The sequence below is a fragment of the Homalodisca vitripennis genome, chromosome 4 (genome assembly GCF_021130785.1).
Source record: "Homalodisca vitripennis isolate AUS2020 chromosome 4, UT_GWSS_2.1, whole genome shotgun sequence".
In the NCBI taxonomy this organism is placed as follows: Eukaryota; Metazoa; Arthropoda; class Insecta; order Hemiptera; family Cicadellidae; genus Homalodisca; species Homalodisca vitripennis.
The window spans coordinates 194,932,512-194,957,461 of NC_060210.1; the positions used below are offsets into that span (position 1 = coordinate 194,932,512).

Genomic DNA, 24,950 nt, shown 5'->3' on the forward strand with positions numbered 1-24,950 from the left:
AACAGTTAGTAACAGGTTATCAGATATCAGATATTGATTGTTATAGTTATACGATGTTACAAAAGTGACTGTCATTTGCTGTTCTTTGAATTCAGTGGTAATACTTTCACTTTATTCTACGAACTCAATTGATAAGTCATGGGTGAACGTTAAAATCTGTTTATAAAATACCCATTAGCTATAAAAAGTTTTTTGAGCTGTATGGAGTTTAAATAAATATAAGTCTGATTCAGCAAATTCACTCAGCTGCTGACGATGGAGGAATTCCATTTCGCTTGTTGAGTATATCCTTAGATTTTGTTTCCCTACTTTGGTTTCTTGGATTAACGGTTAAAATGGTCATCAGTGACTATGATGTGTTTAAATATAACTGTTTCCTTGTATGTCCTGAACCTTTTATAATTATGTCAAATTCGTCTCCAGCTTCACAGACGTGATGGTTTTCGGTACATAGCAACAGACGAATTGGACAAGTGTTTCCATAAGTCTTGGCCAAAGTCCCCAGTGTAGCTTAAAGCATATCCTTGGTAAAAGTCCCAGCGTAGCTTCAAGCATATCCTTGGCCAAAGTCCCAGCGTAGCTTCAAGCATATCCTTAGTAAAAGTCCCAGCGTAGCTTCAAGCATATCCTTAGTAAAAGTCTCAGCGTAGCTTCAAGCATATCCTTGGTAAAAGTCTCCAGCGTAGCTTCAAGCAGATCCTCGGTAAAAGTCTCCAGCGTAGCTTCAAGGATATCCTCGGTAAAAGTCTCCAGCGTAGCTTCAAGCAGATCCTCGGTAAAAGTCTCCAGCGTAGCTTCAAGCATATCCTCGGTAAAAGTCTCCAGCGTAGCTTCAAGCAGATCCTCGGTAAAAGTCTCCAGCGTAGCTTCAAGCATATCCTTGGTAAAAGTCTCCAGCGTAGCTTCAAGCAGATCCTCGGTAAAAGTCTCCAGCGTAGCTTCAAGCATATCCTTGGTAAAAGTCTCCAGCGTAGCTTCAAGCAGATCCTCGGTAAAAGTCTCCAGCCTAGCTTCAAGCATATCCTCGGTAAAAGTCTCCAGCGTAGCTTCAAGCATATCCTCGGTAAAAGTCTCCAGCGTAGCTTCAAGCATATCCTCGGTAAAAGTCTCCAGCGTAGCTTCAAGCAGATCCTCGGTAAAAGTCTCCAGCGTAGCTTTAAGCATATCATTGGTAAAAGTCCCAGCGTAGCTTCAAGCACATCCTTGGTAGAAGTCTCCAGCGTAGCTTCAAGCAGATCCTTGGTAAAAGTCTCCAGCGAAGCTTCAAGCATATCCTTGGTAAAAGTCTCCAGCGTAGCTTCAAGAATATCCTTGGCCAAAGTCTCCAGCGTAGCTTCAAGCATATCCTTGGCCTAAGTCATCAGCGTACCTTCAAACATATCATTGGGTAAAGCCTTGGCCAAAATCTCCAGCTTAGATTCAAGCACATCTTTAGCCAAAGCTTCGACCAAAGCCACAAGCGTAACATACATCCCACTTTTAAGATCCCGGTAGAAAATATTTGTAATATTCTTAAACTTTAGTACTTGATAAAAAATACTTTTTCACTTTTTATTGATTTTATGTAGGTGTCACGTTTTAAAAATTTAACTTTTTATGTGTAAGTGCTATAGGTCGAAGCGAACACCAAAAGCATTGAAATAGGGTCTGCAGCTTGCAATACCATCAGTATCAACACCACACTGAACACTCATTTACCACATCGTATGTTTTTAATTCTGTTATGATGGCATATCTTGCACTTATTCCAGAATATTTATTCTCCACAGCTAAAAACGTCCATATGAGATATAATCCGTGCGGGAGCAAAACATCAGCTATATTTTAAGCCAAGGCGAGAATTCTTATGAATAAAAAGTTTCCGTGAGGAAAACATGTAGGTCGGGAACTTAGGGCTGTGTAAACTTGGGGTGTTATCATGTTATGCAAATACAGGGCAAACTTCGTCCATCGCACTCGGATGGGTGTAGTTCAGGGCACATGGTTACGCCCGCTGTTTTCTAACCCATATTAGACGAAGCAACGTAAACTTTTCAACGCCATACCGAAATTGCTTTAACAAATTTCTTTCCGCACAAGAATAACAAAAACTTTTGAAAATTTTTAAAGGTCAACAATTTGTATTGAAAATAAAAGTTACTTTTGTGTTAAGTTCATGCGCTATTCATTAAAAAATCTTCCAGAACAGGACTGAACATGAGGGTATTAAGAACCCAAGTTTCAATTATTTGGGTATACAGTATGTGATCCAACAAACAAATTAAATTATTAAAATATTAAATTTGAACACACTGAAAAGAAGTACTACAAAAGGCTTAGCTTAGCAGCCTCCTTTAACTTAAATACGAAATAAACTGTTAAAATCTCCAAGGAAATTTTCTGTAAATACGTGTCAAAATTAAACAATTACGACGTGTTCAATGTTTTAAATGCTAGAAAAGCATTTAAATTAAAATAGCTAATCAAAGTAAAAAATTCACTTCTAAATTTATTTATTTTTTATTTATTTATTTATTTATCAACGGTTATACACCATTTTACAGATAGGGATATCAAGATGACAATACAAGTTGTAGAAAAGCAATACAAAGGTATCAATAAATAACAAAACAATAAAATATTGCAAGCACGTCAACCAACAACAAGCTAAATCAATAAACAAACTTAACAAACTAAAACAAGTTCAATAGGCAAACTAACAAACTAAATAACAATTCAATAAATAGAGGTAACACGAGGAAAGCAGTAGAAATAATAACAATAACAGTTTAACAATAATAGCAATAGCTAACATAACAATGACAAGAAACAACGATAACATACATAAACATAAAACAATAAGTAAGCTCGAGATATAATATATTTATTTATATAGGAGAACTCCATTCCGGAAAACAAACATTCACCGGGGAACCCGACTCTGGAAGACTCCTCTGATCACAGATTGGCTGTCATCAAAGAAGTCGAACTGGCGACACAGCTGGTTGCCCAGTCGATGCAAACGTGGAAGAGGGCCGTGCATGATGTAGTTGGTGGGGTGCGACCGACCAAAAAACAGGTTACATGAGCGGGTCAGTCTTGAAGCTCGCAGATCAATGCGACAGAGTAGGTCAGGACAATCGACCGTGCCACGAAGAACTCCCCATAGGAAAAGAGCATCAGCCTGTTGCCTTCTAGTAGACAGAGGGAGAAGTCCAAGAGAGGCCTCAACTAGCTCAATGGGTACATCAAAATAGTTGTGACCCAGCCTAACACCGACAGCTCGGACGAAGCGTCGCTGGATCCTGTCTAAGCGTTCAATGTGATTGTGCTGATATGGAGACCAGACAACAGAACAGTATTCAAGTATACTCCTTACCAAGGACTTATATAGGATATTCAACGCCACAATGCCAAGACCACCCCTTGAAGCTCTTAGTATGAAGTTGAGCATTCGTAGGGCTTTCCCGCAGATGAAGTCAATATGCTTATCAGGGCTAAGATCTGCAGAGAAGACGACACCCAGATCACGGACGATTGTACTGCGAGATAGTACAGTTCCATTGAGCACGTAGTCAGATACGACAAGAGTTTGGGCAGAGCGAGTGAAAGAAACCAATGAACATTTGGCGGCATTTATGCTCATAGCGTTAGTGATGCACCAGTTCTCAATTAAGCATAGGTTCATCTGCAGTCTCTCAGTGTCAGAAGGGTTCCTAACAGCACGGAAGACCTTGACATCATCCGCAAACATTAGGCAGTCAACATTTAATGACTTGACCAAGTCATTAATATAGGGATTGAAGAGAAAGGGGCCCAGGCGTGACCCCTGAGGGACACCAGAAGTGGCGGTGAAAGGTCTTGACAGGGCGCCAGCGAAACTAACTAGGAAAGTTCTATCATTTCAGTAGGAGTGAAACCAAGAAAGTAGGCTACCACATATACCATAACCGTGAAGTTTGGCCAGAAGGTGCCCATGGCTGATAGCATCAAAAGCTTGAAATTGTTTTCGCTCATTTTTAAATATACTTAAAGCTTTTATGATGGTGATATATCAGGGAATAAATAGGTAGTTCAGTTAAAAGTTAAAAATTGCATCAAACTTTCAAAAAGCAAAGGCACAAAGGTTCAACAATTTTACACAGCATACTAATGAAGCACGGGATGGAAACAAGCTCTTCCAAAATGTATTCAGGTAAAAAATGGAGTTATTTGAGCTTTAAAACAGTATTCTAAAATATTTCAATTCTTAGGAATTTTCAATTTTAGAACTAGATATAGTTTTTAAATTTACCAGATTTTAAACTATATCAGTAAGGCAATAAGAATTGAGAAAAAGAGAAATAATATGAGCGAGAGCTTTAATTTTTATTTCTAAAAAAGTTACAATATAATTAAGCTTTTCCAGTTGTGTTTTTTTATTTTTTTATGTGCGAAAATGTAACGGTTTACACCAAAAACATTTTTTAAATCAGTTAAACCATTACAAGAATGTAACTTCTTTATGTGTCCTTATGTTTGCGAAGTAAATACGGTGAATGATTATAAGTTCATAACAAAATAATACAAAATGGTCAAACTAATATTAAGAATACTCCTAAATTGAATTTACATTTGTTAAATTTTTAAGGGTAACTTTGTAAATGGTTAAAAATATAATGGTACGTATTTAGTTTTATAACTGTACTGAAAGGTTTTGTATTCGTCATTCTATTTCATATACTATAAACCCTGATGGCTTAATGAAGCTAAATCTGTTTCCAAAAGACCAAAGTAACTGCCAAGGTAGCTAAAGTACATATCGCAGAAATGAAAGGGCGCTGTGTTGTGTAAATCCTGTAGATTTGTAGGTTTGACTGAAGTCAATCACTGAAGTACTCGGGAGATCCGCTTGGGGCGCTTCTATCGTGTTATTAGTGGATGAATAACACCTTTCACACCATTAGTGGTTGGTTCCCAAATTGGCATTCCAAACTTACACCTGAGCTGTTTATTTTGCTTGAAGCTGAACTAAGAATACTGTCCTTATGTTTAAACTAAGATGTTGGTAGTGGAGGAAAAGCCATTCATCCCGTTAAAGGCTGAGTGTTCTTTTTGCCGGATACTGTGAACACTTTAGCACGTCGTGTAGCATTCGGAATATACAATATGCTTATGTTTTCTTGTATGTATTAACTCCTCCAACATTCATCCAATACTTACTTCCAGTTCGTGTACGGGCTTCCCTAACATTGAATACAGGCAACAGTACACCTGCTTGTATTCTCCTGTTATTATTTATTTATTTATTTATTTTATTCACCAACGGCATACACCATTTTACACTATTACAAAAAAAAATAATAAAGATGGCCAACAAGTGTAACAAGATTAAAAATAAGTATTATTAATTAAATTATGAATAAATTATGTGAGACAACTATTATATAATAATGGAGTTCATGCAAAGAAAGCAAGCAACAACTACTACACTATACAAGCGAAAACAAGAATTTAAATGTAAAATCATTAGAAAAATAACTCTAGAATAAATAACAATAAGTTAACAGTATAAAAATAAGCAGAGAAAACAAGCAAATAACTATAATAAAATATGTAAATATTAACAGAAAAAAAATATATATATAAATAAAACAATGTAACGATATAACAATAGACAAAGATAACAAGGAATAAATATGTATGACAATAACAACGTAAACCAAATGACAAGCTAACAACAAACTAAATTATAAACGTAGCACATAGGAGGATGAGGCAACACCGATCAGGCTTTCATCGGCAGTAGCACGCCGAACCGCACCCAGGGCTGCAACAAAGAGGTCGACTGAAGAGCCAATGTCGTTCCCGAAACGCATGAGTCAAGGTATGGGACTAAATCGAAGATAGTTGGTCCCAGCATGGTCAGGCTCGAAGATGCGCTGATGTCTGGTGGATCTGGCAGGAATGCGGAAGTTGATTGACTCCAGTAAGAAGGGGGCTGCTGACCAGGTTATTGAGGAGCTTCGAAAGGAAGATACAATCAGCCACCCTCCTCCTCCTGTTCGTATTGAATCCTCCAACATCCATCCTATATTAACTTCCCGGTCATGTACGGACTTCCCAAACATTTAGTACAAACATCAATACATATGCTTATATTCTCCCGTTCTTATGGATTCCTCCAACATTTATCCTATACTTACTTCCCGTTCCTGTACGGCCTTACCAAACATTCAATACAAACAACAATACACATGATTATATTCTCCTGTCCTTACATAATATACCCTTACATTCGGCTACTTATATTGAGTTTTCAACATTGAATGCATATATTTGCATTCTCTTACACTTGTGGACTTCTCCATCATTTAATAAAAATAGCATTACATACTTCATTTGTTTCATGCTTTCACTTTTCCGTTTTTATGGGTCTTCCAACATTCCTCCTCTAGAAATTAACATATCTTTACGTCTATCTGCAACATCGCAATCATTAAGAATAACTTAAATAAAAGTCAAGAACAAGAAGAGAGAAAATGTTTATAATTTGAATCACCAAAGCTCAGAAGTCGCATAAAAAAATTCTTGCATACTTATTAATCAGCTAAAATGTACGTTATTTTCACGTAACATTGCAGTTAAATGGTAGCTTAGCAACATGTTTGTACAAATACTTTACTTTTGTAAAATTTTCGAAAATTATTTCGAAATTTTAGTGGTAAACAAATTTAATTTTCATGTAAACCAAGTGTAATTAGATGTACTAAGGTGTCGTAACTTTAAAAAAATCTCAAACACACAGCTGGTTATTTTATTCACAAGTCACAAATTGCAGTTTCATTAGTAATGCAAAACGTACTCAGAAGTAACGTAAATAATCATTAAACTATTTTTTATTATTTGTCCGATAAAAATTACCATTCAATGAATTACACATACTTATTATAGATAAATCTAAAAGAAAATATTTAATAAATAAATGTAATAGCGATGGAAATGGCGAGTAAGTAATAAGAACTTTGGTAAATATATGGTGAGATGGAGTAGGTTAGGCCAACAGTGCAATACTCGTATATCTGAGCAGCAAAGTTTAAACATACTTCCATAAAAAATAGTAGTGCGTTGTTCTTAACGCTATTGTAAAAGGAGCAGGAATCCTTTCTGGTCACAGGCACTTTAATTTTGAATTCTCTGCAGAATTCAAACAGTTTTGCATTTATTGAACTTTAAACTTTAAATGATACTCGTAAACGTACGAAAACATCAGTGAGTTATTTTCTATCGTTCAAAATTCCTTAAACTTCTATGAGTTGTTGCATTTCATATTACTCAAATAATGAGTTATTCTATATGGGAAAAGGGCACAAAACAATGATTGATGTTATGGTTCATGACAGGACTAGTACACATGACAGTTCAGATATCAACTGCATTGAAGCTGCAAGCAAAGTTTAAAGTCTGTAAATCATGTTATTATTAAAATTTCCTGCATACAGATATAGAGAAAATATATTTCTACTACCCATTCACCGGTAGGTACAAAGCTGCTCACTCAAATCTCTTGGATGGACGTGCACCATCATAGAACTCATCCCTTTATTTATATAGCATGCATGTTAAGTCTGCAGACGAAATCTTTCTCGAGATACCATGCCACATGATACATTGACATTTTTATTCATTAAAGTTAGGTGGTTTGATAGCACTGTGAAAATAACTAGTCTACACACCAAGTTACCAAGTAATGTTGTATGTATTGGGATAGTTATAGCACATGAGTTATTGTAAAATGTCATATTATTCTATCCAGTTTTTTTAGACATTTATTCAACGATTTCACGTAGACATGATGGCTATCAACATCACCAATTTTAAATTTTTCGATAACGATGCATTCTGACGATTATCGCCTTCGATCATTTTCTATATTGAAGTGAAGATTGGTGCAAGGTTTCCAGTCAATGTCAGTCCGCTCTTGAGATATTGTGCATACAGACATAAAGAAATTCCATTTCTCTAGCCCTTGAAAGAATAGGCTTCGCTAACGCTCAGCCAATAACCCTCCAAACGTCTCTCTCTAATATATACTAACCACGGAAAATGACTCACAACGCGAGTTTTACAGCACAATGTTGAGTCTACAGATGGAATCTTTCTTGACACATTTTGCTACGAATTACATTCACATTTGTATTCAATAAGTTAGGTGGTTTCATAGCAATGTTTAAATAGGTAATGTCTACACACCAAGTAATGTGATATATTTTGGGTACTTATAGCACACGGGTTATTGTAAACGGGTCATATTATTCTATTCAGTTTGTGTAGAAACGATTTCAAGCAGCCATGATAGTTATCTATATTAATAATGTAAACATTTTCGATAACGATGCATCCCAACGATTATCGCATTCGATCATGTCCTGTATAGAAATGAAGATTGATAGTTTCTAGTCAATGTCAGTTCGTTATCAACATATCGTGCGGACAGACAGGCATTCACTAACGCTCAGCCAATAAAAAAACCAAACGCCTCTCTGATATACACTAACCACGAAAAATGACTCACAACGCGAGTTTTACAGCAACAGTTGCTCCAATGGGACCTGTAAAATAAAGTGTGCATTAGGCTATAGCGTTCATACAATGCTATTATATGTCCTGTATAGCTCCACAGTCGGCTGTATCCCAATGGGCCATTACATTGAAATAAACCTGATTACAAAGTGAGTCATTCTTCCAATTTTCACCTCACGCGGTGTTTTAACACGCTGTACATTCGAACCTATTGTGACGTTAAGAGAATGGAGCCTATATATCAAAGTATCGCAGGTGTTACGTCGTTCAAATAAATTACTTTTGCGGGAGAATTGTTGTTTTTATGTCCATCTTTTACTAAAAGTGCAAATTTAGACATTTAAACAATGGATTATCACTTTTTCACCACATTGGTTCACGGCATGTCAAATGTTTCCATGGTAATACTGAATAAAATTAAAAATAATTAAACACTGGATTTACAATTTTATAAATATTTTTTCCCTCACTCAGATCAAGGTGTGAAAATACTGTAGTTTGGGGACTGAACTTGACAATTTGAATCGTATTAGAAACGGCAAATCGTACGCTTTTGGGAAAATATGTATGAATAAAAACAATTGGTGACGATTGGCATAATACATTCAGCTGCTTCAGGTGCTCTTTGATAACTTTAATTTTAAAATTCAAACGGCACCTAAAATGTACGTTTTTAATTATATTTATTGTCGCTAATGTATGGCCATACTTGTAGGCTACGAGTGGATGTGTAGGTTGGCCTCGGTTTCTTTCAAAAAAGAGAGATAATATCGTTCATTAATTTCAAAATAAAAATTAGCTATACCTCAGTGGAAAATATTTTTTGAAAATGCTTTCTTCTTTAAATATACGTGAAATTGACTTTCGTAAATATTTTCAAAGTTTCAAATGATTCAAGAAACGAATTGAGACCAATTAAGAGCTATCATATTTTCATTTACATGTTGTTATTAATGTGGACTTACACGCGCGTGCGCGCACACACGCAGAGAGAGAAGATGAGATGGGGAAGAGAGAGGGGAGGGAGAAAGACTGAGAGAGAGAGAGAGAGAGAGAACTTTAATTAAATTTATTTCCAGGGGAAATAGGTATTATATATTATATCTCCATACAGGTAGACATTGAACACAGACTACTCCGAGTCAAATTGTGTTGTTCTCTCGTAGTCTGGGACCCATGAGCCAATTTTTACTACAGAACGTTTTAAATATTTATTTACGTGTTTCCATGAATGGCTCTAAGCTTATCAAGGTAATAAATATAATCTGAGAAAAAATTAACTTTTTATATCTTTAACCCTTTTGATACCCTCCTATTTTGACCTTCGCCAAATTTTTACAGGGGAACATTCCTCTGTCGAAGTCAATTAAACCTAAGTTCAAATTAGTTCTCACCTCCTGGACTATTTTTTCTGTGATTCCTGAAATAGAAATCAGTGAACAGTTTGGCATTTTTTATTCTGAATTAAAACGTTGGTTTAACTTAATATTATTAATCAATTCAGATATAAATTTGACCCTCGAGAATGAGTATTTTTATTAGGGTTTATTACAAAGTAGTATCAAAGTACCGGCAGAAACCCCAAACCCAACCGTTCCACAAACCTGTCACAAAGGCACCAACCCTACACGTAGTTAGCCGCGCGGTCAGAGCTGTGGTATCCACGTGGGTATTACCAACCTTGTACAGCCTTTGTCTCGTAACCCACTGCAAAGCTATTGCGGAACACAAAATATTGTTGAATATATATTTAGGCTTTTCACATATTTACACTAAGTGCACTCCTGCTTTAAGGGTTAAACGCACGCATGTTTAATGCGAAGCATTTAAAATACAGATGAGGACAACAAGGAACGTAATAAAATATGTATTGCTGTAGACCAATTTAATTTTTTTGTTTAAAATTTGTTATTTATGATAGATAATTTGAAAAGACAATGTAATTTCGGATAGTAAAGATGTCTTATTTTACCAGGCGGAGTTAGGGCTAAGAAACCCTCTCTAACACTTAACCTGGCGACCAACGGCTTAAAGGTGACTTCCAAACCACCACCAATAGCCGGGCAGACGGGCTGCATGCAAGGACAGGATCGCTCAGCGGTCACCCATCCAAGCAGCAGCCACGCTCGACGTTGCTTGATCCGGCAATAATTGTTATTTTTATATGTTAAAAAAAGAACAGGGCGTTTCTCTATCATACATTGTCTTGATCAGGTGTCACAACAACCTTAAGGTCTAGGTTACGATTGCACAGATAGGTTAAAGTTGTGCTGAAAAACATTTTACTTAAACACAACTCATACGTTTTGGTTCCAAGATGACTGGAGCAGGTGCCAACCATTCCGCTGCACTGAGCATGCGCACTGAATAACACATCCGTAAAACAACACGTCAGGAACTCACCAGCGACGGTGAAAGACTGGTAAAAATCAATATGGGCAATTCCTGCGGTTTCGCGGCTCATCTGAGGCAAAAGGTTGTTTGTGCTTGTTTAAGGTTTGTTTAAATTAATTTTTTTAAATGCCGTTAGGGTTTTCACAAACTATGAGGAGGATAGATGTGAAAATAGTTAGAAAACCCTGTCTAACTATTGAAATTCTATTATCCTTCAAGTTCAATTTTGAGCAAACGTAAATAATTACGGGGTGTAAGGCATTACTATGGGAGTGACAGTCCCATTTAAAATATTCCTATTCTACAACTTTTACTTCCTACTACAATCATCTGTCAAGCCCGCTGCACTATCAGATTTTGCAATATCAAAAAGTTTTTGAATTTTTTAGAATTATTTGACCCCAAGTAATTAATTCTGCTTGATTTTGAGAAGGCTTTTTTAGGATATGTCAGTCCTTTTTCAGTAAAAAATATAAGTGCTGATAAATTGCTTCGGTCACAGACCTCAGGGTTTGAGCCTGCTCTATCTCAAGCTTACATTTGAATTCCAACGTTTAGATCATACATCTACCAGCTCTCCGATCTGATCATTGGTCCAATGTTAAAGTAATTATTATGATATTTTCAGTATTAAAATATAGTTTTAACTCGCGAATAATGACTTTTTGCCTAATATCTTTATTACAGAATTTGCATATCGCAATAACAAAAATAAATAAATAAAACAAAACAATAAATTATGTTTCTTAATGTTTAGAATGTTTTTATGATTTTCCATTTTCAAACAAAAATTTACTTCTATCTTAACGAAAATGTTTTTACCAGCTCTTATTTTCATAAGAGTCCTTTTTCAATTAAAGGTAAGGATAGAGTACTCATCAGCTCTTCTCTCTATGTCGATATCTTGGATGTCCGAAATACTTTTTGAATTGACAAATCCATCCTATATTTAAACGCATATGTAGGAACATCGTTTCAATTTAAAAGTTAAATGTTTCAAATATGTAAACCCGTATTAATATTGTTATAGACACAATTAACAATCTTATATAAGATTGAAAAATGCGAATATCCATAAGAAATAACATTTTCCCCTGGTAAATAATTCTTATTATTTATGTAAAACACCATTTCCATAAAACTCGTTCTGCATATCCCCCTGACAGCTGTTTAAACATGCAGAAGAAATCAAAGAGAAGGTTATCCCCGGTGTGTTAAAACACTTCCCGCAAACCCTGGCTGTTGTATTGTAACAGTCTCCCTCGTGACCGAGAGGCAAGGGTAGCTTTCCCACACTGAGCTGCAACACAACTTTGTTATTCTCTCATTTTTGCCACATTCAGTAATATGTGTTTCTTCGCAAACCGTGTAGTTGGTTCAGAGTTCAAACAACATAATTTATATGCACAAATTATGTTTGGAAAAAAGTAGTCAAGAGAGGGTAGTTTTGTACTAAAAAGGAACATATTAATTTTCTAGAGAGTTTTTTGCTCAGTCACGTTGGTATTAAATGTAAACACAGGTTGTAATTCCACGCTCAAAGTGCTTCGCGTGAGGTTAGCACAACCTCAGGATTTGGTAGTCGACAGAACATTAAGCAAAAAACTTGATTTGAACATTTGCTCCACCTTGTTTCGTTTAATGCCTGTCCATATATGTTTTTTACTATCTCATAAAGTATACATGCAAATAAGATTAAACTATAAATTTATGTTAAGCGGATCAAAGTGAGAGTAACGACAAAAGTAAATCAATATTATCAATTTCAATTTTAAATGGTGTTACTAACTTAAATATATTGAAACCATTGTTGTTGACACACTTTAGCAATAAAAATATTTCTTTGTATATTATATAATAATTTTAATAGTATCCTGTCTCTTTGCTTAAGCTTTGCTTTTGACGATAGATGGTTTGTGGAGGTACAAGGGTTTTAATACCATATAAAACGTTAAAAAAATGGATAGTATTTTTTTTAAATTGGTTGAATAATCAAAGAGTTACCAAGTTAGGATGGATACAAAGTTCATTGAAAGAATTAAAAGTCAGCCAATAAAATGAAATACTTCGTATTCACTTTGATGTGTACAAATATAGGTGCCATTTTTGTAAATATCAACTGCCACACAGCTTAATTGTAAATAATCGAGATCCATTAGTTATCCCAATTCAGAATAAACGCTGTATACTGCATCAAAAAGCGCCATCTAGCGCCAATCTAACTTTTGGCAAACTCAATAATACAAATTGTCCAGCCTCGTTTCCTATATTAATTAGTGGAAATATTCATGCCCATTACCAAAGACATAGAGTATACACTGTTTAGTTGTAACTTTATGCTAATCCAAACCCAATAATTAACATAATTCAGGATAATTGCTCTAGACGACATCAAAGAGCACCAACTAGTGCCAATCTAACTTTTGGCAAACTCAATAATATAAAGTTCTGAGCCTCATTGATTAGTGGATATATTCATGCCCATTACCAAAGAAATAAAAAATACACTGTTTACTTGTAACTTGATGCTAATCCAAAACCCAGTTCAGGATAATTGCTCTAGACGGCATCAAAGAGCACCAACTAGTGCCAATCTAACTTTTGGAAAACTGAAAAATATAAATTTCCGAGCATTTTTTCCATATTGATTAATGGAAATATTCATGGGTATTACCAAGGACATAGAGTAAGCACTGTTTAATTGTAACTAGATGCTAATCTGAACCCAATAATTAACATAATTCAGGATAATTGCTCTAGACGACATCAAAGAGCACCAACTAGTGCCAATTTAACTCTTGACAAACTCAATAATATAAAGTGCTGAGCCTCGTTTCTATATTGAGTTACGCACATATTGAAGTCCATTACCAATTATAAAATGAATACGCAATTCAAAGAGAGTACGTGGTTTTTATTCCCCAACGGTTTGTATGGTTTTAATTTGAACTTTGATTAAATTTGCATTTTTCTAGGCTAAAAATTGCAGTAAATTTCGATTAATAATCAAGGATTAAAATTTACATTTCTGAGTAAACTGTTTACGTTATATCAGCATTATTTAGCGTTATTCGTTACATCAGTTAATGTTTTTTTATCCTTTGCTGTAATAATAATAATTGTGTGTGTGTGTGTGTGTGTGTGTGTGTGTGTGTGTGTGTGTGTGTGTGTGTGTGTGTGTGTGTGTGTGTGTGTGTGTGTCGTAATTTTACGGCAAGGTTTTTTTTTCAGTACAACGTTATCAATGGCTTAGAGTTAATTTTTTGAGAGTTAATTTGAACTTAGTTTTAATTGACTTCGAGAGAGGAATGTTTCCTAAACAATAATTCGATCGTCATCCGTAAAAAATATTATGACTCTAAATTGGTTTCAATACGTTTCTTGAATCATTGAAAAGCTTAACAATATTTGCGAAAATCAATTGTATTTACATTTAAAGGAGAACGTAGCATAGTTAAAAAATATTTTAACTGTGATATATCTCATTTGCATTTTGAAATAATGAAATTGAACTACATTCTCTCAGTTTTGTGAAAGAAACTGAGGCCAACCTACACGCCCTCTTATAGCCTACAAGTATGGTTATTCATTAGCAACAATATAAATATAAATATAATTAAACATGAAAATTGGTAGGTACTTTCTGGATTTTAATAGAATTAAAGTTAACAAAGAGCACCTGATACAGCCTAATGCATTATGCCAATCGTCACCAATTATTTTTATTCATTCATGTTTTCCCAAAGCGTACGATTTGCCGTTTCTAAAAAGATTAACAGAGGTCATTGTTGAGTTCAATATCCACACAACACTATTTTTTACGCCTTGATGTGAGTGATGAAAAAGATAATTTGTCAAGTTCGAAATTTAGTAACTTGGTTTAATTTTAACCAACGTCACTTTAGAAAGATTTTGACTTTCAGTGAACCGAAGTGGTGTAAAAAGAGGTATTTCATTGTTGAAATATCTGAATTTGCACTTTTAGTTAAAAGTGTACATAAAAACAACAATTCTCCCACAAAAGTAATTTTTTTGACCGACGTAGCACCTGTGACACTTTGATATAGGCTCCATTCTCTTAACGTCACAATAGGCTCGAATGTACAGCGTGTTAAAACACCGCGTGAGGTGAAAATTGGAAGAATGGCTCACTTTGTAATCAGGTTTATTTCAATGTAATGGCCCATTGGGATACAGCCGACTGTGGAGCTATACAGGACATATAATAGCATTGTATGAACGCCATAACCTACAGCACACTTTATTTTACAGGTCCCTTTGGAGCAACTGTTGATGTAAAACTCGCGTTGTGAGTCATTTTTCGTAGTTAGTGTATATCAGAGAGGCGTTTGGGATTTTTATTGGCTGAGCGTTAGCGAAGCCTATCGTTTCAAGGACTGGAAAAATTTTAATTTCTTCATGCCCGTCTGTCCGCACGATATGTTGATAACGAACTGACATTGACTAGAAACTATCAATCTTCATTTCTATACAGGACATGATCGAATGCGATAATCGTTGGGATGCATCGTTATCGGAAATTTTTAAATTATTAATATAGATAACTATCATGGCTGCTTGAAATCGTTTCTACACAAACTGAATAGAATAATATGACTGTTTACAATAACCCGTGTGCTATAAGTACCACAAAACATATAATATTACTTGGTGTGTAGAAGTTACCTATTGAAACATTGCTATGAAACCACCTAACTTGTTGAATACAAATGTGAACGTAATTCGTAGCAAAATGTGTCAAGAAAGATTTCATCTGTAGACTTAACGTTGCGCTTGCTACACAAAAAGGATGAGTTCTATGATGTACGGATGTTTATGTACCATTATAACTATAACTGTTTCTGTTTGTAAAAAATTACAATATATTTCATGGATTTCATGGTATTTTACGGACGTAAATTTTGACATTTGCATAAAATCTTATATTTTACGAACATTATATCTCAATCCAGTTCTGTATTTCTTACTTAATTACTTATTGCTCAACCTTAATAAGGCGATTTTCATGAAGTTTTAGATAGACATCCATGTTAGTATTGTTTGTTTATCAATAACAAAACACATATAGGTAACAATACGCGAATGCAAAGATTTTTCCAAAACTCCAAGAAGTGCCAACATAAAGAACCCAAATAAATGTTTTACTTCTTCATTCCACCGTTCTTATAGCTGTTGTAGAATTATTTCTGTTTAACCTTTTCAAATCAAAACTACTATATATAAAAACAATTTTTAAGAAAATGGGGTATCTTAATAACACCATATGTTTCCTGAGAAATCTATTTCCAATTTGTAAATTTGTATTAGATGTCTTATTACTTAGTATATTATAACTGCCTTTAAGTTTGTTCAAATTTTGATCAAATATATAAAACTACTTCCTGATACTTAATTTCCGTTAGTTCCCTTAGACACTTGTTAAGTGTCGCATCACAAAAATGTCAAGTAGTATTTATATTCCAAAACGTCATAATATAATTTTTAACTGTTGGACTTGACGATTATGACGATATATGACAGCTGTTTGTGCATAGTTAAGTCAGAGACAACTACTGTCAGCCCATGTATTCTCTGAAGGCACTTAAATTCTCATGAACACCGCTGTCGGATTCTTCAACTGCTTTGGAATAGTTTAATATTTCTGTAGACACTAGATGTAAAAGCTGTTCCTTCCATTATGCGGTTAAGTTTTTCTTATCAAATTGCTCTAATTTTATCAACATAGGGGTTATGCGAATAAACGTAAATACTGAAAATTATTAAAGGAGTAACATTTTCCAATTTTTTATTCTTAGTTTTTTAAATCCTTTTAATTGCCCTGAGGTGCCTTTGTAAATTTATCTCCAGGGAAACTCTCAGCTTGTGTTGTAATGGCTTATTCAAATCAAAATTTAGGTATGTTATTATATTCTAGGGTTTCTGCAGTGCTCACTCGCTCAGTAGCATTTTCTGCATCCAAAAGAGGACGTTAAGAGTCGTCTGGGGGCTATGCCAGTGGGACAGCTGTAGGGAATTCTTCCGATCGAGTGGTACTCTAACCCTGCCAAGTCTCCTCGTTTATCACACAGTAGTTTTTGTGTTTAAAAAAAACAAACATAGCTTCTCAGCCCCTAGTCATAATTATAACACTAGACACAAGGAATATCCCTTGGTTGATCAATTCCGTCTTTCTTTGTCTCAAAATTCAGTTTCATTTTTATGGACGTAAAGTTTTTAATTCTCTTCCAAGTAAAAAAACACATGTTAATCACTTATAAACGTGTTAACGCCTAAGTTTTAAAAACCGACTTGATTGGGAGATTTTTTGATAGCCTTCATAAGGCACTTGAGGAATAAGTGATCCGAGGTAAGCAGGTCAATTATCTCTTGTGAATATTTACTTATAATTTGTAGTTCAGTCTGTCATTTCGTTTTTATTATCGTAAAAGTAATACAAATGAATATTTTACGAATGCTATATATCATTTTCATGATTGTTTTGAGTATTTTTTTATGTAATGATTTGCAAAACAAACTGTAAAGTTCCAACTGTATAATTAAAGAAGTTTCTATTAAATGAATTATTTGTTTAAAGTTTGTTATTGACGATGGAAGATTTGAAAGGATAATAGGGTTTCAGACATTTACGATCGTTATATGTTACAAAATGTATAACACGTTGCGAGGATTGACACACGAGCGCTGTATCCCACTATCGCCTGTGCTCGTGTGACGTGATTGTGATCTTGACTTCTGACGCTCGTGATTTGTGCTCGCGACTTGCATCTTGTGCAGTGACAACACCTGGACGTACTCCAAGCAGCTGTCGGGTATGTTTTCTCCTTTTCTTTATCCTCTTGTCTTGCTTCTTTTCTTTATTTAAGTGTGTATTGTCTCACCACCTGAAGAATATAGATTTCATTTCTCGAAACGTTGTGTTGTTCATTTTAACATATAACATTTATCTGTCTATTACACCATGCAGTTATCTTAGTTTGTCCTTCATTTATCTGCGAATGGCTGTTAATACCTCGAAAAGCAATTTTCTTTGATTTTCAATGCATATTACAAATAACATTAATTTAAAACTGTAATTTTAGTGTTCTTACTTAGTACCGGTATATTATTATATATTGTAGAACACATTAGATGGTGCCATACAAGGACGTAATAATTCATAAACTATTTTCGATTAATTAACAACTAACCAACTTGTGATTAGCATAATTTACTCTAGGATGTTTGGTTTCAACATTTTAGAATATGGAAAATTACTACTAAAAATAACGGTTTTCAATCACTACTTCCAAAGCAATACTATCAATATACGTTATTAAAAATGATTATCAATAAATAAAATTTAAATCTCATCACAAGACCAATATCAATAATTGCAAGCGTCTGAAAGCGCCATCTTAACATTATGTCCCCCGGGCATTGCAGTGTATACGGTTGTTTCATAACTGTAGTGGAGTGCCCTTCATTTTCTCAAGTGAACTTTCATTTTATCAAGAGAGAACATTTAAGATCGAAATGGATCAAAATTAATGTTCGATAGATTAATTTAAGCACAAAAGTTGTGATTATTTATTGTCTATTAATCAATAATACTTTTTTAAATATATATCAATACTTTTATATAAAATGCTATGTAATAACACCACGCTGTAGACAAGTCCAGCTAAATACATGAATAGACAAAGCATTATCTGATTATTGCACAATATGGATGTATTATGTGTGAAAAATACAAGTACCATAAGTGCACAATGCTCACACATTGCAACCAAATAAACCTTGATAGATAAAGTGGCGTTATGTTGAATATAGACATAAACTGCAAGAAATATCGATAAAATTCCTTAACTATATTCTCGACATGCTCAATGCTCGATACTAAAATGTGCTGTAACCTAAACTACGCTAAATATGAATATGTCAATGTATTAAACAATATTTGAACAATAAAAACTAACCAGTAATTAATTCCGAGGTATTTAATTTTAAATAAACTACAATCTATATTACAATGTGAGCAGTATCACTAAGTGTATAATTGGCGTGAATAACAGAGATATCTTTGGGAGTAACATCTTCAAAGGCCACATTGCTTATCGTTTGTTACTTGGTGCTGTATACAACCAACGGAAATGGTGTCTTATTATACTGCATCATTTTATCACCATGATCATCTAATCTATTTCCTGTGATAAATAACCCAATTCTATTAAAGATACAAGAGTCATTCTGTCTTCTTTTTTCCCTCACCTTGTTTTATCTGTAGTTGATAAGAAATAAGTCTTGGTATTGTGTTGGTATTGTGTATTTAAGTACTGCTTCCTCTTGTTTTTTGTACTCCTAGACGTAGTTATGTTGCAATTTTCCATTAATATTTGAACTTTTTCCCGTTTCGAAGACATGAATTTAATTTCTTAATCAGGAAATAAAAGTTACTTTGAGACTTTACAGTGTTCAAGCTCTCAGTATAACTGTAGAAAGTCCTAATATATAGGGACAACAGGAACAATTTATAAATTAGTATTTACAATGCTATTTCAACATTTTCAATATCGGTCTTGCAGTAAACAAATTATTGCTTGTGTTTCTTTCTTCCTATGGAAGTATCCTTTCTTTAGGAAAAGTACGGAATTTATACTCAATAACTCAAGTGTACTTAAGGAGATCGTCTTAGTTAGAAAATATGTAGTAGTAGAGTTTAGTCTCCCATACAGGTTAGGATGGTACTCAAAGACAGAGCGAACTCTTCATCTTCAACCGAGTACGTCATACGATAAAAAATAAATAAATAATAAATTATTTATTGCGTAAAACATGAAAACAGTGTTATAGCAATCGTCAAGTTGTTTAGTTAAAATTTTGCATTCATTCTAGCACCGAAGTCCTTCTCAAACAAACAATTTTTGCGTTCACTCTCTCATTCATTCGAATTTATATACTACAAGTTATACTATTATTTTTTCCAGTAATTAAATTTAATTGAAATGGTTAAGTACGTAACATGGAAGTACGTATGTAAGTTCAACGTACATTTACAGTATTATTGGTTATTAGCGGACTTACGTTACACTTTGTTTATAAATCTTTCTATTTTTGTTTAAACAATTATTTAAATCAGGTAATAATATATTGTGCCAGAACAAAGCAATAATCATCTTAGAATTCCTGTATTGATGTATTTATTACAAAACTGCTTATATACCTACCTATTAATTGAGCTCGAAAGTACCTGCAATTAAAGGTGCACTATATATTAAAATGTTATTAATTAATGGGATTCAAATCGACAAGCCTTACAACTTTGCTGTTCTCATTTTATACATCAAACATTTAGACGCACATGAGGCATAGTTGACCACCAAGACGTTGAAAAGTAATACTATAACCAGAACAAAATTAATAACGATGGAGTCGGAGGAGTTCTTTTCAATTCCATCAAGATTCTCATGCAAATTGCAATAAAGTTTCCACAGATGCGTAACTCAGAGTTGAATATTTTATGGAATATAATCAGAAGCATACAACTTTGGAATACAGCATCTGGCTTATCAGCGCACCGCCTCGCTGCCTGAGCGCTGCCATGCAATACTTTCCTTGTTTTATGCTGCGAATAAAAGAAATGGTACGTTTATTCTTGTGGTAAAACAAGGAGTACGCCACACCACGTGGGCTCACTTTATTAGGTTACATGTGTTGTTACTAAGGCACATATTAACATGGTGTATGATTGTACTCGGTTTGTTTTCAAATTTAAATATTCTGCGATTTCCCCCTATTACCCATAAGACATATGTATAATGTTCGCTAACGCTCAGCCTAACCTCATACAGTTGTACATACATTAGAAGGATAACTCGTAGTTATTGAAGCTCAGCACTACAAAATTATACAACAGCTAACATGCGATACACCGGCGCAGTGTAGCGGGTACGGCGGTTATCGAAAGATAACCGGATCAAGCAACCTTGAGCGTGGCTGCTGCTGCTTGGATAGGTTACCGCTGAGCGATCCTGTCCTTGCATGCAGCCTGCCTGCCCGACCTTTGGTGGTCACCTTTAAGCCGTTGGTCCCCAGTTAAGCGTTAGAGAGGACTTCTTATCCCAAACTTCGCCTGGTAAAATAAGACACCTTTACTTTACTTTTAACAGTTCAGTGTCTATTTTTGTATAAAGTCAATAGCATTTTGATCCCAAACCCTCTCTTTATGTTGCTGATAGATTTGGTGGCTATCTGCTGCTGGACGGAAAGTTCAGGCTCATATAGTGCATGTGCGGTTTCCCTGGTATGTTTCTGTGAATTTAGTGATTTTTAAATATCCAAGATACATTTGTAAACGTCATCACGTACCTCACAGTGAGTTGTAACAGCTATATAACCAAAACATTTTAAACCGGCTTCATAAAGAGCCATTTTATCTACCAGCACTACGGCTATTACAAGCGCCAATGTATAATGATAACCTACTAAAATTAAATAGTTTAATATAATATCTCAAGTAAGATTATTGTTAAATGAACACAGCGGCCACAGTAGCTATCATTAAAACTTTTCCAATACTCTTTGTGTAAAACTTCCGAACTGTAATGACTGCACAAATAACTGAATCATTAAAGGTACCAACGTTATTTAAATTCATGTATAAGGTGAATAAACACATTTATGAGATGGGATATCCAACCTACAACTTTGTTTAATTCTGTTTGAACAAAATTGTAGATTTACATATTGTATATATTTATCAACAATTTGCTTAATGTTTAGCTTTTTAAATATAAATAGGAGTGGAACCTGCGATGGTATGGGAGATCTCACTAGAATGTTTATCGTGTACTCCTATTCCACAAACTAGATTTTCACGCCATGAGGAATTGCTTACTGCGTCCTCACAAGCCGTTAAATTCAAAACAAGACCGGCAATTTTTCATTTCAATTCTCCACTTTGTCAGAACACAACGAAACGTGAAATGAAAGCAACAGTTCTGGAGCAGATATTTCATTCTATTTCTAAGCAGAGACTACTTTACAGTAGTGTCAGTACTCCCAGGAACTGAATTTAGAAACTAGAAAAATACGAATGAAAAACGCATTTCTTTAAAACACTGATTATGAGTTATAATAATTGCTAATTTTAAATATAGTATCTTATTTTAAAATATATATTTTTCTTCGACAATACATTGTTAAACCATGTGGCATAATGCAATTTCCCTTCATATTTTTATGAGTTAAGGGTTTTGTAAAATTTAATTTAATGTTTATGTATTTGAGCGTTAAAGGTAATTTTTATATTTATTTGAGCCATCGAACAAACATAATTATTGCTGCCACGTTGTAATCGGATTAATTCAACCACTTTCTAAAATAAATTACCCACAGCGCCGTTATCAGTTAACCTCGATCACTGTGAAATAAATTACCCAAAGCCTTGTGATCAGTTCGCCTTAACCAGTGTCTGAAATAAATTACCCACAGCGCCGTTATCAGTTAACCTCGATCACTGTGAAATAAATTGCCCAAAGCCTTGTAATCAGTTCGCCTTAACCAGTGTCTGAAATAAATTACCCACAGCGTCGTTATCAGTTCACCTCGACCACTGTGAAATAAATTGCCCAAAGCCTTGGGATCAGTTCGCCTTAACCAGTGTTTGAAATAAATTACCCACAGCGTTGTTATCAGTTCACCTCGACCACTGTGAAATAAATTGCCCAAAGCCTTGTGATCAGTTCGCCTTAACCAGTGTATGAAATAAATTACCCACAGCGTTTTTATCAGTTCACCTCGACCACTGTGAAATAAATTGCCCAAAGCCTTGTAATCAGTTCGCCTTAACCAGTGTCTGAAATAAATTACCCACAGCGTTGTTATCAGTTCACCTCGAACACTGTGAAATAAATTGCCCAAAGCCTTGTGATCAGTTCGCCTTAACCAGTGTCTGAAATAAATTAGCCACAGCGTCGTTATCAGTTCACCTCGAACACTGTGAAATAAATTGCCCAAAGCCTTGGGATCAGTTCGCCTTAACCAGTGTCTGAAATAAATTACCCACAGCGTCATCAGTTCACCTCGACCACTGTGAAATAAATTGCCCAAAGCCTTGTGATCAGTTCGCCTTAACCAGTGTCTGAAATAAATTACCCACAGCGTCATTCAGTTCACCTCGATTACTGTGAAATAAATTACCCAAAGCCTTGTAATCAGTTCGCCTTAACCAGTGTCTGAAATAAATTACCCACAGCATCGTTATCAGTTCGCCTCGAACACTGTGAAATAAATTGCCTTGTGATCATAACCACCAGTGTCTGAGTTCAATACAATTACCCACAGTTCGCCTTAACGTAAATTACCCACAGCGTTTATCAGTTCACCTCGACCACTGTGAAATAAATTGCCCAAAGCCTTGTGATCAGTTCGCCTTAACCAGTGTCTGAAATAAATTACCCACAGCGTCGTTATCAGTTCACCTCGACCACTGTGAAATAAATTGCCCAAAGCCTTGGGATCAGTTCGCCTTAACCAGTGTTTGAAATAAATTACCCACAGCGTTGTTATCAGTTCACCTCGACCACCTCCTGATATAAATTACTCACAGAATTGTGATCAATTTATTTCGGCCACTGTTTGAAATTGCCCACAATGGTGTGATCGGTTCACCTTGATCACGGTATAAAATAAATTGCTCACAGTGTTGTGATCAGTTCATCTTGACTACTGTCCGAAATAGATTTCCTACAACGCATTGGGGGTATATTGGTTTACACCGACCAAGTTTTATGCTAGAACATTGGTAGTACGCTAAATGCGAATATGATCAATATTATTGCCATAGTTTAGGACTTACTTATTGAGATATCAACCTCAATTTCTTGTAAAATAGATAAAATAAAATAAAATTATTTTTGTTGAGAAGTATGGATCCCCAAAATTAAAAAAAAAAAATGAATTGCTGTTCGAGATACATTTGTTTGGTATCAGAGGACATAATACAATTTTGATTTTAACCACATCCTTTTTTTTAAATCTTTCTTGCACATAACTCACTAAATTCGTACTCATATACGAGTATACCACTTAAAAATAATTAATTTTTAATTATATACTTGAGGCGTTATTGAGAAACTGTAGTTTAGTCTGTATAATAACCGAGATATACGTTTGATCCGATAGTAAAAGTTGGCCAATGGCCGCCAGACGTTTGTGTGATCTGAGGGAGGTTATCCCACAAATGGCTTGAGGGTCTGAGTTAGTGAACTTTTATCTGAAGACACGCAGCAGAATTTCTCTCGGGGAGAGATCAGAAGTTTGAGTTGAAGGAAATTGCGTTCATCCCAACTTGTTCTTTTGAGATTTCGCCTTTCCCTCATCGGTTAACCTGTCAGATGTATAAAGTGATTGGAGATGTTCTTTCAGTGTTGGGTAGATTTGACTTGCACAAAGATATACAATACAGAAAGGGCTGAATAGCGTTTTCAGAAGTTGAACATCTTAAGCTACCCACGGGAGAAAACTCTTAAAGGTAATGTAGGATGGTTAAACTTATAATGTACTTGAAACTATAACATTACTATGATATGAAAAAAGTCATTCTTATGAACGTGATAATCATAGAGCAAATATGTTATAAACATGCATAACATGGAGGACAATAAATAAGCCCATAACTTTCTACATGTTACTAACAAGTTGAACTAACATGAAAACATACATTTCGAATATGAAGAGCTACTTTTTATCCCATTAGAGATTCTTCACCTTTTGAAGAAGAATTTTACAAAAATAACACGTACCAAAACAATTTCGTGTTCCACAAGTGTTTCGTGTTTTGATCGTGAAAGGTTCCAAATTACGTATATTTAGACGCAAAATTGTGTCGGTTTCAGTTTTTTATAAACTTGTATTGTATTGTTTAACGGGAAAAGAGGAAGATTGTCGGACAGTCTTTCTAGCCCTCGTTCTCATACATTATAAAAAACAGTTTACAAAAACACCAACAGATATGT

General features: G+C 34.8%; 3 protein-coding genes across 5 annotated transcripts in view; all 3 read right to left on the reverse strand.

Moving 5' to 3' along the window:
- The window catches only part of LOC124360837 (KH domain-containing, RNA-binding, signal transduction-associated protein 2-like), a 293,477-nt gene that overhangs the window by 40,454 nt on the left and 228,073 nt on the right, over positions 1 to 24,950 (reverse strand). The window lies entirely within an intron of this gene.
- Positions 595 to 1,164, reverse strand: LOC124361349. The gene has a single exon (XM_046815399.1). It carries the CDS (start codon positions 1,162 to 1,164, stop codon positions 595 to 597), a length of 570 nt encoding a protein of 189 aa, XP_046671355.1.
- On the reverse strand, positions 2,903 to 3,733 carry LOC124361350. The gene has a single exon (XM_046815400.1). It carries the CDS (start codon positions 3,731 to 3,733, stop codon positions 2,903 to 2,905), a length of 831 nt encoding a protein of 276 aa, XP_046671356.1.